This window comes from Mirounga leonina, unplaced genomic scaffold (genome assembly GCF_011800145.1).
Source record: "Mirounga leonina isolate KUSES-001 unplaced genomic scaffold, KU_Mleo_1.0 Mir_125, whole genome shotgun sequence".
NCBI lineage: Eukaryota > Metazoa > Chordata > Mammalia > Carnivora > Phocidae > Mirounga > Mirounga leonina.
Genome location: NW_023270305.1, coordinates 69,568,733 through 69,581,099, shown reverse-complemented (window position 1 = coordinate 69,581,099; position 12,367 = coordinate 69,568,733). Strand labels below are relative to the sequence as shown.

The 12,367-nt window shown below is 41.3% G+C and overlaps 1 protein-coding gene across 1 annotated transcript in view; it reads right to left on the bottom strand.

The window, feature by feature from the left end:
* VWA3B (von Willebrand factor A domain containing 3B) overlaps positions 1-12,367 on the bottom strand; it is a 214,933-nt gene that overhangs the window by 99,112 nt on the left and 103,454 nt on the right. The window contains exon 13 of the mRNA XM_035001730.1: positions 5,116-5,214. Within this exon, the coding sequence (XP_034857621.1) occupies positions 5,116-5,214 (99 nt within the window). The remainder of the gene's footprint in view (positions 1-5,115; positions 5,215-12,367) is intronic.

Genomic DNA, 12,367 nt, shown 5'->3' with positions numbered 1-12,367 from the left:
GCTTCAGCCAGTTCCATTGTCCACTTCCAGTTCCTATCATTTGGCCTTTAACTCTTCCTATATTTACGTTACACGTCCTGGGAAAGCAGAGTGTAAAGGGAGACACACAACTGGCTGGCCTTGCACAGCTCACACACTGCCCAGGAAGTGGCTGGTTAAGTGGTCTCCCAGGTTCTGGTCTCATTGTAGCTACCACTTACACACAGCCTCAGTCTCTGGGTCTGGCTCCAGCACTGAGCCTGCCCCTGCTCATAAGCCCACCTCCACCTCTCATTCTTTTTCTCTACTCTCCCTTCTGGCCATCAGCTGGTTTCTTTCTTTCTTTCTTTTTTTTATGTTCAGTTAGCCAGCATATAGTACATTATTAGTTTTTGATGTAGTGTTCAATGATTCATTAGTTGCCTATAACACCCAGTGCTCATCACAACACGTGCTTCTAACCAAACAGTAACCTAAATGAGCTGACCCCATCCCTCTTATCAAATGCAAGCACAGAGCAAGGCCCTCTCTGCTGCCTCCCCTTAATTCAGCGTAGCTTCTATTTCTGAGTACCTACTATGTATCAAGCACTAAGAGTTCTGTTCGTGCTGTCTACCTGTATTCTCTCAACAACCTTCTGAGGTGGGTACTATTATTATCCGTGTTTCTTACCAGCGAATCCTGGCCACTGCCCCGATACCAGAATGGAGATGCTAGCTCTAAATTCTGTTAATTTTATAGCCTTTTAGCCAGGAACTATTCTTACACTGAGTTACAGCTGAGATATTTGGAAAGGGAAAGAAATTAACATTGATTTAATACTGACTGTGGGTGCCAGGTACCATGGGTAGCATTTTCATCTGTTCATATGCTACCTGACATTATTTCATATATTTATTTGCTCATTGCCTATCTCCCTATAAAACATAAGCTCCACCGAAGACAGGCATCTTGTTCATCTTGCTTACCACTGTATCCCAGACTGATAGCAGTGCTTGGCACATAAAAGGTACTCAAATATCTGTGGAATGCATTCATGGGAACATCATCTCATTTACTCAAAGCAATCCTGCGAGTAGGGAGTATTGGCTTTAAGGCAGAGATGAGGAAATTCACAGTACAGGACTTGCCCTAGGTCATTCAGATGGGCAGTGCTGGGGGTGTGCTTCCAACCCAGGTCTCTAGCTCCAAAACCATTTCCATCATTCCATACAGCTAAAGAGCGCACAGGCATGAGAAAGTCTGTTAGTGTATCGTACTGAGCCCCCCACATGCATCCAGCCTTAGGTATTGTTTTTCTAAACTGGCATGATGTTCTAGTACCCAGTGTGGTGGTAGAGAGCTGCACAGAGAGTGGGGGTGTTGCAGAAGGAGCTCCATGTCTGCGGTGGAAAATAGCCATTCCTGACCTCCTGCCTGTACCCCACTCAGATTCCTCTCCCTCGTTTATGCCCTCACAGCTTTGAAGAGGAGACTCAGAACCTGGAAGTACACCTTTTACCACACCAGCCTCGCTGACCCTGACTCCTTCCAGCCACTCATTCTAGTAGCTCTGTTACTAGAAAGTAGTGGGCCTTCTCCCTGTGTAACTCCTACACACCACTGAAGAAGCCTTTCTCAGCCCAGGACTCCTTCGTATGTTCCCCACAGAAGTCCCTTCAGTCCCTAAATGAGGCCAAGCAGCATAGCTGAGAGACTCTCCCCAGTTCCCTCCTCTCTGAATCTAAACAGATGTGCAGCCAGATGACCCTTTCACCACAAATGTCAACTTGGGGTGGCAAGAACGGCAGGGATAGGTTCTCCTACCTTCCTAACTTCTCCTGAAGGAGGTTCGTCTGTGCAGGCAGCTCACCCGTGCCTTCTCTGTGCTCCCACCCCTTGCCCAGCTCATATTAAGCTTTACCCATTCATTTTTGTTTAGAATGGTGCAGAAGCCTTCCTCACTCCCATTTTCTCGATTCCTGCTAGGTAAGTTCCTAACTTCAAAGAAGCCTCAAAATGCAGCCAAAGACTGTGCGGGGCTGTGTCCATTCACACCTAGAGATGCCCACCAAAGGACACCTAGCAATTCCATTTTAATGATGACTAATATTACTAGAATTCTTTTAACTTGGTTAATTTAAGACTTATCTTGCTATGAAATTCTTCCCTGGACATTTCCAAATAAGCAGTAAGCTGGTATCTATGGAATTAAATCCTGAACATCACCTCTGTGTGTCCTTTCAAGCAGAAAATTTTGCTGAATATTGGGAATAACAGCACCAGCCTTAACATATTCAGGTCCTACAAAGTCAGTGAAAATTCAAAAAGAAATGGAGATCGAGTGATACATCTTAATGTCCTCTACACAGAACACGAATATCAAATATTCATTTGCTTTTTGGAGAGAATCTGAGGGACAATGCAGAAGAAATGGACTGCATGTGAGAAAAGGCAGATATGAACACAAAGTGCCGAACTAGGAGTTTATAAATTACTTTTCAGGTGGCCTGTATATTTCTGATTCCGATTATCATCTGTATCCACAGTTCTTAATCTCTAAGCAGACCAGAGACCCTCTGGTGAAAGCTAGGGAGGGCTATTCTCCCCAGAGAAATGTACAAGTACATTTTGTATACACTCTTGGGAGATTCCAGACTCTCAGAAGTACATGGTGCACTGTGGATCAAGAATCCTTCCCAATACACAGCTAACAGGACTGTTAATTGGTCCATACCTCCTGGGGGACTATTTGGCAGTATCTATCAATATGCATACCTTTGGACTAAGTCTACTTCTCAGACTATATGCTACAGATATACATATATGCAAAACGTCTGTGCACAGCTACTTTTGCAACATAGTGTATAATAGAAAGACTGAAAACAACCTCAATGTCCATCTCTAGGAATACTAGGCAGCTATAAAAAAAAAAAAAAGAGGAGGTTCTTTATATATTAAGCAATTTTCAAGGCATATTGTTTTATTAATAAAGGTGTAAAATCATGTGTGTAATACAGCATCATTTATATATTTATAAAAGAGAATATATAAAAACACATTTCTGCTTGCATAACAGTCTCTGAAAGAAGATATAAGAAACTGGTAACATATTGCCTCTTAGCTAGTGAGTAGGAGGTAGGAGTGAGAATCTTCTCTGCATACCCTTTTGTACCTTTGTAATTTATTCCATGTGAATGTATTATTATTCAAAAATTAAATAAACAAAATTAATTTCCAAGGTAGAAGTTATATTAAATCTATATAATGGAATATGATGCAGTCATTGAGAATGATGTTTTGAAAGAATTTCTCATGACTTGCAAAAAAAAATGCATAACACAGACTGAGTTAAACTTTCTTCTTTTTTATGCTTATATGCTTATCTGTATTTTCTAAATGGCCTACAGTGCAAACAGTGAAATCAGTAAGAGTTTATTAAAAAGGTAAAGACCCCTTGTCCAGATGACTTTCAAATCAGAATCTCTAGCCCCCATCTTCCCCAAACACCAGCCCCATATTTCTAGGGGCCTCTGGACATCCATGGACTATAGGTGCTCAAACTCGACTTCTTCCACCAGCAACTCCCGAGCTTGTTCCTTCTTCAAATTTAAATTTAAGTCAGTTACTAACATAATTATAACCCAGAAATCAGTCACATCGTGATTCCTTTTTCTCTTGCCCCCATCTTCTCCTCACTCTGTCCTCCTCTGCTCCCAAACTGGTCACCAAGTCCTTTGATGCTACTCTATTATCTCATCTCTGAGGAAAGTCCTCTCTTCTACATTTCTGTTTCCTACCTGACATGTGCCTAAAGTACAGGTAAATGGGACCACCTGCCCCACTGAGCCCCCCGCCAACTGTAGTAAAGCCTACCCACTCATTCCAGGTGGCCATCAAGGACAATCTCCCCCAACCAAACTTTCCAGCTTCAACCCAACACTCTTCCGTCATTGCCCTTGCTCTCAGATTGTTTCTCTGGGCAGCCCACATATTTCCACACCTCTGTTCCTTCTGCCCAGGATACCAGTAATCTCCTCTGTTTAGAAAATTCTTTCTCCTCTTTCCAGACACAGTTCAAACATCCCCTCCTTAGTGGAACCTTCCCCAGCCTTCTCTCCATCTTGTACAGCAATATTCATCACTCTGCTCCCAGACATCTCATAGCACAGACAACCCCACACCCTGTGTCAGATCAGAGTTAACCATACATGGCTAGCATATCCTCCAAAGTGTAAATACCCCTAAGGCAGGGGTAAAATACTATTCATGTTTGTAGCCTCAAACCTTGGCAACCCACATGGAACATAAGCAAGGCACAATAAATTGGTTTTGAATAGAAAGCAGAGTGAAGTTGATAGGAAAATCATCCAAAATTTCACTTTACATATAACTTCTCTGCCATAAATCTAATGCTGTAATAAAATCCAGTTGCTTTACTATTTAAGCCCTGGACCATTTGAGGCAGGATATTTTACAGTATTTGCCTAGCACTCTTCACATGCAAAAACCTCACAATGAAGGATGCAAGTTGATACTAATTCACTTCAGCGGTTAATTTACATTGTACTGGCCTGCAAATCCATATGTTTATTTAATGCCCAGAGCATTAGTCTTTCATTCACAAAGCTCAAAAGAAGATGAACAGACGCCACTAAAACTTTTCAAATACTTTCCAGTCAGGCTAAGCAAAACAAAGAACATTTCACTAGAAAGGCATGCTTTTGTTTAAATGATTACTAAGTTAAAATTAGGGGTAAAACCAAGGACGTCGTGCAGTGACATGTTTAGATTTGGAGTCCCCAAAGGAAAAAAAAATCAAAAAGAATCTCCTTACTCTTAGTTTGTAACAAAATATAAACCAGTCCTCAATGAAAAGGTGGATAACTCCTTTCATGGGGTTGGTCTCCAGGCCTGTGGGTGTGTGGCACATGAACCAGACAACACTTGCTGTCACATAAATTCTCCTCCGCATTTCAGCAAAGGAATTCCTCAGTGTATTTTGTCACCTCAGTTCTGGGTCCCTAAGCCAAGGAAACATCTCTCAACAGCTTTACAAGCTGTTTCAAGCAGTTGAAAATGTCCCTCAACCCCATTCTCGGCATTTGCTTCCAGGGTACTGGTGACTCCCTTTTTGTTCCCAACTTTGGTAAGTACCTGATCAGGTCTCCCATCCGTCAAAAGGTAGATTACTTGTGTTTCTTCATCGGCAAAAGCAATTTGCAGGGCATGCAGGGTGTTTGTGGAACTTCCGATCTACAAAGAAGAGAGAGAGGGATATCAAGCACATACTTGAATCTCAAGAAAAATCTCACAAACAACTGTTATTTATTTTCTGCTTCCAAAAAAAAAAAAAGAGAAAAATACTTGTGAAATAAAAGATAAAATTATATTAAGATAATAATTTAAACCCAATAATTCCAAGGAGCCAAATCCCTGGGTGTGCCAGAAAAGCCTCTATCCAGACAATTCCAGGACTGCTAGAAGCCAGGACTATGGCTTTCCTGTCCTGATGACATAGCTCTTAATGCAAGTTCATCTTTGTGTCTTTCTGTGTGAGGCACTAACTCTGTTACTGTTCAGTCGGCTGTCAACACAGCTTACATATACAGTCTGAATACAAGCCTGGCAGGGCAAACCGGGATTTAGTCAAATGTGAGCATGGTAACATCGGCCATCTGGGGTAGAGCAAAGAAACTGTGTTTTTAAAACCCCTGCAGTTTCTGCCCAAGGATATAGAGCACTGGCCAGAGTGTCACTGCCAAACTTAGAACAAAAAGAAGCCAGACAAACAACAAGTAAATGCCTTTCGTTACGCTCATCAGAGTGCTCAGGTCACAGGGGAACTAGCTGGCCCCAAATGTGAAGACAGACAGGCCCGTGCAGAGACCAGTTAGATGCAAACACTGCTCCTTGGCATGAGATTCAGCAGACACTAGTAAGAAGAGTTTGCCTGGGGGGATTGGCAAATTGGTAGAGGCTGGCCAGATATATATTGGTGAGAAGGTAAAGGTCCGCAGGCCACCAATAGATGGGAAATCTGCATTCTCTTGAAGGCTTTTTCACCATAAAGCCCACAGGGTGCTCACAGAAAAGACTGGCCCAAGAAAGTCTCCTTCATGGAGCACAACTGGGGAAGAACAGTGACACAGGAACTCTTATGTTCCATCTCACCTTCAGAATAAAAGCCCTAATGTGTGAATGTGGGGGGGTGCGGGAGGGGGGCAAGGAACACAGTCACCCGTAGGACACTGGTGAAAATCCAGGACAGCAGAAGGAAGGAAAGGGGGAAAAACCAAACCCTCCACACCTGGAAAAGGAGCAAGGCTAGGTGCTGGGCTCAGAACTACTGAGAGGAACACACCCCTGAGCCTCTGGGACACCAGCCTGCCTAAGATGAGAACACCCACCCCAGCACTACCCTACGAACCCTGACTAGCAAGGAACTTGTAAAGAGACAGACTCTCTCTGAGGCCCAATGTGAAGGGAAAATTAAAGTCTGAGGGCGGAGCAGACAGTGAAGAATAAGTCTCTAGGACATCATCCCCGACCCTAAGCCAAGTACCACCACAAGAATTTGAGGGGAATGTGCACTGGAGGTAACAGTAACAAACAAACCTCAAATCTAGCCCAGCTCTGGATTAGATTAAATTTATGCCTCTCTCCCAAAAAAGAAAGGTATGCTCATTTCCAGACATAAATAATATTTATTTCAGTGTCTATATACTACATGTGATGTCTAGTTTTTAAGAACAACAACAAAAAAAGTAAGCATGCTAAAAAGAAAGAAACAACATACTACCAAGATATAAAAGTACTCATCAGAAACAAATTCAGGTATGACACAGATGCTGAAACTATTTGAAAGAAAATTTAAAAGAATTGTGATTAATACATTAAAATTTCTAATGGCAAAGGTGAACAACGCTAGAGACCAGATGGGTAATTTCAGCAGAGGGATGAAAACCTTAAGAAATAACTGAATGGAAACACTAAACATCAAAAACACACTAATGAAATTAAAAAAAAAAAAAAACAGTAATGCAGATGAATACAAAGAGTAATCAAAACACATCAAAGGGCTGTGGGATGATATCAAATGGTCTGACATGTGCATAACTGGAAATACAACAAAGAAAACAGGATAGGAGAAATAACTGCAAAAAGGGCTGAGAATTTTCCAAAAACAATGACAGACATAAACCCATGGACCCAAGAAGGTCAAGTAGGATAAATAAAATAAAATGCCCTGACGCTCCTACCAGGGTGGTGGTAGAGAAGGCCAAGCGGTGAGCCAAGACTCTCACCCCCACCAAGTGTAACAAGTCCTCCCTGCCCGACCGTGTCCACTCCTACCCAGCAGTTTCGAGGTGCTCCACCCCTCAGAGTCCAAGTGGGGAAGCTGAACTTCAACCTCTCCCTCCTCCTCACAGTATATAGCCTTTTGGGTTGAGCCTCTTTCACCTACCAAAGCGCATTTAAGATTTACCCAAGCTATTTCATGAATCAAGAGTTTGTTCCTTTTTATGAATGAGTAGCATCCATCATTGTATGGATGTAAAATTGTTTATCCATTCCCTGTTGAAGGACATCTGTGTCATTTCCCATTTTGAGCATTTACAAATAAAGCTGTTACAAACGTTTGCTTGCAGGTTTTTACATGAATATACATCAAAAGCTGTGAAGGGCCTGAGATTACTTGCAGATTACAGATTACTGACCTTACTTGCAAACTAACATGGGTGCTGGCAGAAGATCCAAGACTTCTGGGTCACCAACGAAGGACTTTACTACTCACAGCAACAACAGTAGCCAGAATGTCGGGGGGGTTGGGGGGTGGTTTCTGCACCAGTTTCCTGAGTTCCAATTCCCATAGGGTAATGGGAAGAGGGTTAAGTGACACTTGCACACACAGTAGGTTTTGTTAAAGGAGAGGGACCCTGAACTTAGGAAAACTGAATATTCTATAATGGATTGTAAGCATGCTTGTCCTTTGCTCTGGAGTTAGATACTATCTTTATACTGGACAATAAGCACTCCACCTTTTGCTACTTTCCAAGGCTGTCTCCTATATAAACATCTATGAAAAGATAGACCAGAGGTTCTTGACATAAGAACATAGATTATTGATTTGAAATCATTTCCTCTTTTTTAATGTAGGCTTTTAGTGCATTAAATTCCTTCTCAGCACTGTATTAGCTGCATTCCACACATTTTCATGCTTTGCTTACTTTTCATTAAACTTTATGAAACTTTTTTTTTAAAGATCTTATTTATTTAAGAGAGAGAGAGAGCCAGAGAGAGAACACGACTGGAGGGGAGGGGCAGAGGCAGAAGCAGACTCCCCACTGAGCAGGGAGCCTGATGTAGAACTCGATTCCAGGACCCTGGGATCATGACCTGAGCCATAGGCACATGCTTAACCAACTGAGCCACTCAGGTGTCCCTAATTCTATGAAATTTTGAATTTTCTCTGTGATTTCCTTTCTGATCTGCGAATTATTTAAAGATTTTTTTTAAATTTATTTATTTAACACAGAGAGAGAGAGAGAGCATGAGCAGGAACACAAGCAGGGGGAGTGGGAGAAGGAGAAGCAGGCCTCCTGCAGAGCAGGGAGCCCGATGTGGGGCTCGATCCCAGGACCCTGGGATCATGACCTGAGCCGAAGGCAGACGCCCAATGACTGAGCCACCCAGGCACCCCTGATTTGTGAGTTATTTAAAGCCTGTTCTTTAATTTCCAAGTGTTCTGAGATTTTCATGGTGTCTGTTATTGATTTCTAGTTTGATTCCACTACAGTCACAAGACATCTGTGACTCAATACTGTATGATTTCAATTCTTTTAAATTTGTTAAGGGTTGTTTTATGACTCAAGATATGGTCTATTTATGTGAATGGTCAATGTTTGTTGGAAAAGAATATGTATTCTGTTGGTGGGTGGAGCGTTCTATAAATGTTAATTAGATATTGTTAGTTGAAGGTGTTGTTCGGTTCTTCCAAATCCCTGATGACTGTTCAATAGTGCTATTAACTGCTAAGACTGGGGTACCAAAGTCCCCAAGTAGAATTGCTGTATTTGTCTATCATTTCTTTTGACTCCATAAGGTTTGGTCCATGTATTTTGAAGCTTTGTTGTTTGGTGCATACACATTTAGGATTGTTGTCTTCTTTTTTTCTCAATTAAAGTATAGCTAACACACAATGTTACATTAGTTTCAGGGGTATAACACCATGACTGGACAAGTTTGTGTGTGCTGTGTTCACCACGAGTATAGCTAGGATTGTTATCCTCTTGTTGGGTTGATCTTTTTATTATCATGTTAAGTCTCTAGTAGTTCTCTTTGCTTTAATGTCTACTTTATGTGATATTAACATATTTACTCCAGATTTTTAAAAATTAGTGTGTATATATCTTTTCCATCCTTCTACTTTCAACCTGTGTGTTACTTTTGAAGGGAGCTTCTTACAGACCACAGAGTTGGATCATGTTTTTGTCTACTCTCCAGTCTCTGTCATGTAATTGGTATATTTAGACCATTTACATGTAATTACTGATATTTAATTAAGCTTCCCATTTTTTGTTTTCTGTGTATTTCCTCTTGTTTCTCATGTACCTTATTTTTCCTTTCCTTCCCATGGATTATTTGAACATTTTTTTAGTGTTCTATTCTGATTTATTTGTAATGTTTTTGAGTGTGTTCCCTTATGTAGTGGGCTTCATGGTTGCTCTAGGTATTTTCTTATGCATATGTGTAACTTATCATAGCCTCCTGATACTGATGGTTTACCACTTCAAACTATCCTTTCCATGTAGGTCCCTTGTCTGAAGTACTTCCTCTATATTTATTATACACCATATTAGATGGTGTTAAACTTTTGCTTGAACCATAAAACATGATTAAAGCAACTCATAAGGTTACAGATTCTCTGCTCTGTTTACTTTTATATACCCATCCTATTGTTCTTCCTTTACTTCTGAAGGTCCAAGCTTTCTTCCTATTTGGAGAGCTTCCATTAGCCATTCTTTAAGGATATGTCTCCCAGCATCAAATTCTTGTCGTTTTCCTTCTCCTTCAATCCTGAGGATATTTTCACCAGAAAGATGATTCATGGCTTACAGTTCTTTTCTTTCAGCACTTGAAAAATGTTGTGCCACTTCCTTCTGGTCTCATGGTTTCAGATGAGAAACTGCTGTCATTTGAATTGGTATTCCTTTATAGTTTATGTGTTATTTCTCTTTGGCTATTTTTAGGATTTTTCTTTGTCTTTAGTTTTCAGAAGATTAAATATAATGTGTCATGGTATGGATTTCTTTGGTTTTACCTATTTGGGGTTTGCTTAGGTTCTTGAATTGTACTTTTTATGTTGTCAACCAAATTTGGGGAGCTTTTAGCCATTACTTCTTTGAATACTTTTTCAGTCCCACACTCTTTTCTAGAATTCTGATGGTAAGAATATTACCTCTTTTTTACTGTCCCAGAGATCCCTGAGGCTCTGTTGGTACTGGCATCAGTTGATTGCTCTTCTCAGTCAAATGTGGATTTCTTGGATCTTGGTATGATGAGTGATTTTTTTATGTCCTGGACAATTTGGTTACTATATTAGGAGATTATTCCCATTTAAATGTCATTTAGCAGGCAGTCACCCTGTTCAAGTTTAGCATGTTTATTTTAGCCTATGTTTGTGGGCTTTAGTTCCAATGACAATTTAATTTTCTACCCCATGCAATCCTATTCTGGTCTGCTTTGTTCTTCTTGTGCTGCTGGAGCTCCCACTCAGTTCCTATTTGGTGCTGTCTGTAGGAAGCCCAGGAAAGGCACGTCTCTGGGCTGCCTAATGGTGCTAGGTGACCTTCTGGGGTATACAAGCAGAAGCTGCTGAGTCTAACTCTATTTATACTGCTGAGTTGAGAGCAGGAAGACACAAAGCTTTGCCTTTGTTGTTGTTGCAGGATTGGACTTCCCATTGGTGCCCCAGTTGTGAAGCTGGGACAATCAGGGACTTTGCTGTTGCTAGCAGGTCATGCCACCTACAGGTGACCTGGTTTTAGAAATGCCCCAGGCTTTGCTGCTGCCATTGCTACAGCTGTATGGGATCACCTGCCCGTACCCCAGGCGTGGAGTGCAGTGTGAGACAGCCTGGGATGTTGCTACTGTTGCTGCTGCCAACAATCAGACCACTCGTACAGTGCTGTGGCATGGGGGGCAAGGGTGGCCGAGGACCTTACTCCTGCCATTGTTTCTAGTGGATCAGACTGCCCTCCAGATTTGGGTTGTGAAATGGCAACTGGGCTGCTGGAGCTTTGCTGCTTTTGCCGCTGCCGGCAGACTGGACCACTTGATAGGATCTGAGTTGAAGAACAGGGACTGGGATAGCCATGGCTATACTATCGCCACTGCTTCCAATGAACTGGACTATGTGCCAGGGCCTGGGTTGTGGAGTGGAGTTTGGGGATTCTCACTAGATCTCTGTTGGGCCTACCTTTTGCCAGTGCCTTTGGTCAGAGAGGTGTAAATACATGACTCTCTGCATTTGTCAAGACCCATAGACCCACACACCAACAAGAGTGCCATGTACAAATTAAAATACAATTCAACTAGGATATGGGCAAACTAACGTACTAATGAATGACATAACCACACTGAAGTAGTTGGGTAAAAAAGTACCTGCCTTAATAACTTTAGAAAACAGTTTTTTTGACTGGAAACTGTAAGGCTAAAGAGAGAAAGAATTATGTGTAAACAGTGCACTCCAGCTGATAAATTTGTTTCTCAGAGTATGGGTTAGAAATTCTGAAACTACTTTATATGTATACTAGGGTTGAACAAAAAAGTAAATACATTACAGATAGCGATAATCGGGTTTTTCATGGGCAAAGAAGTTACAAATAAGGAAACACATTCATGACAAATAAATCCTGGGCTGTGGATGGGTGCAAGAGGTATTAGTATAAACTCATGGTTTTATTTTTCTTCTTTAATGAAAATACAGATAAATAGATACAGGAATATAGCCGCTTATGCACAGATGGGATATTATACATATCTCTCTCCACTGAGAGGACCTAGAAGCAGTGAGTTCAGTAGCAGCAATAAGCATACCTCAATGCCCAGATTTTGGTTTATAAACACCATTCTCTAATAAAAGAAACAAGGGTTCTTTGGAGATGTGGTAAACTCCAGGGTTGAGGCTAGGAAACTAGAAGATGATCATGAAACATCTCATAGAGCCAGAAAGTAAGGAAGTATTCAAGAAAAAGAAAAGCTAGATGCATATGTGAAGGACACAGGGGGCAACCTAAAAGAGTTCCCAATGGCCAAAGTGGGAACAAGCTTAGTAACAAAATAAATAGCAATAGTATTATTACTGAAAGAGTAAATCAATATTCATGAGTCCATAATGAAATAA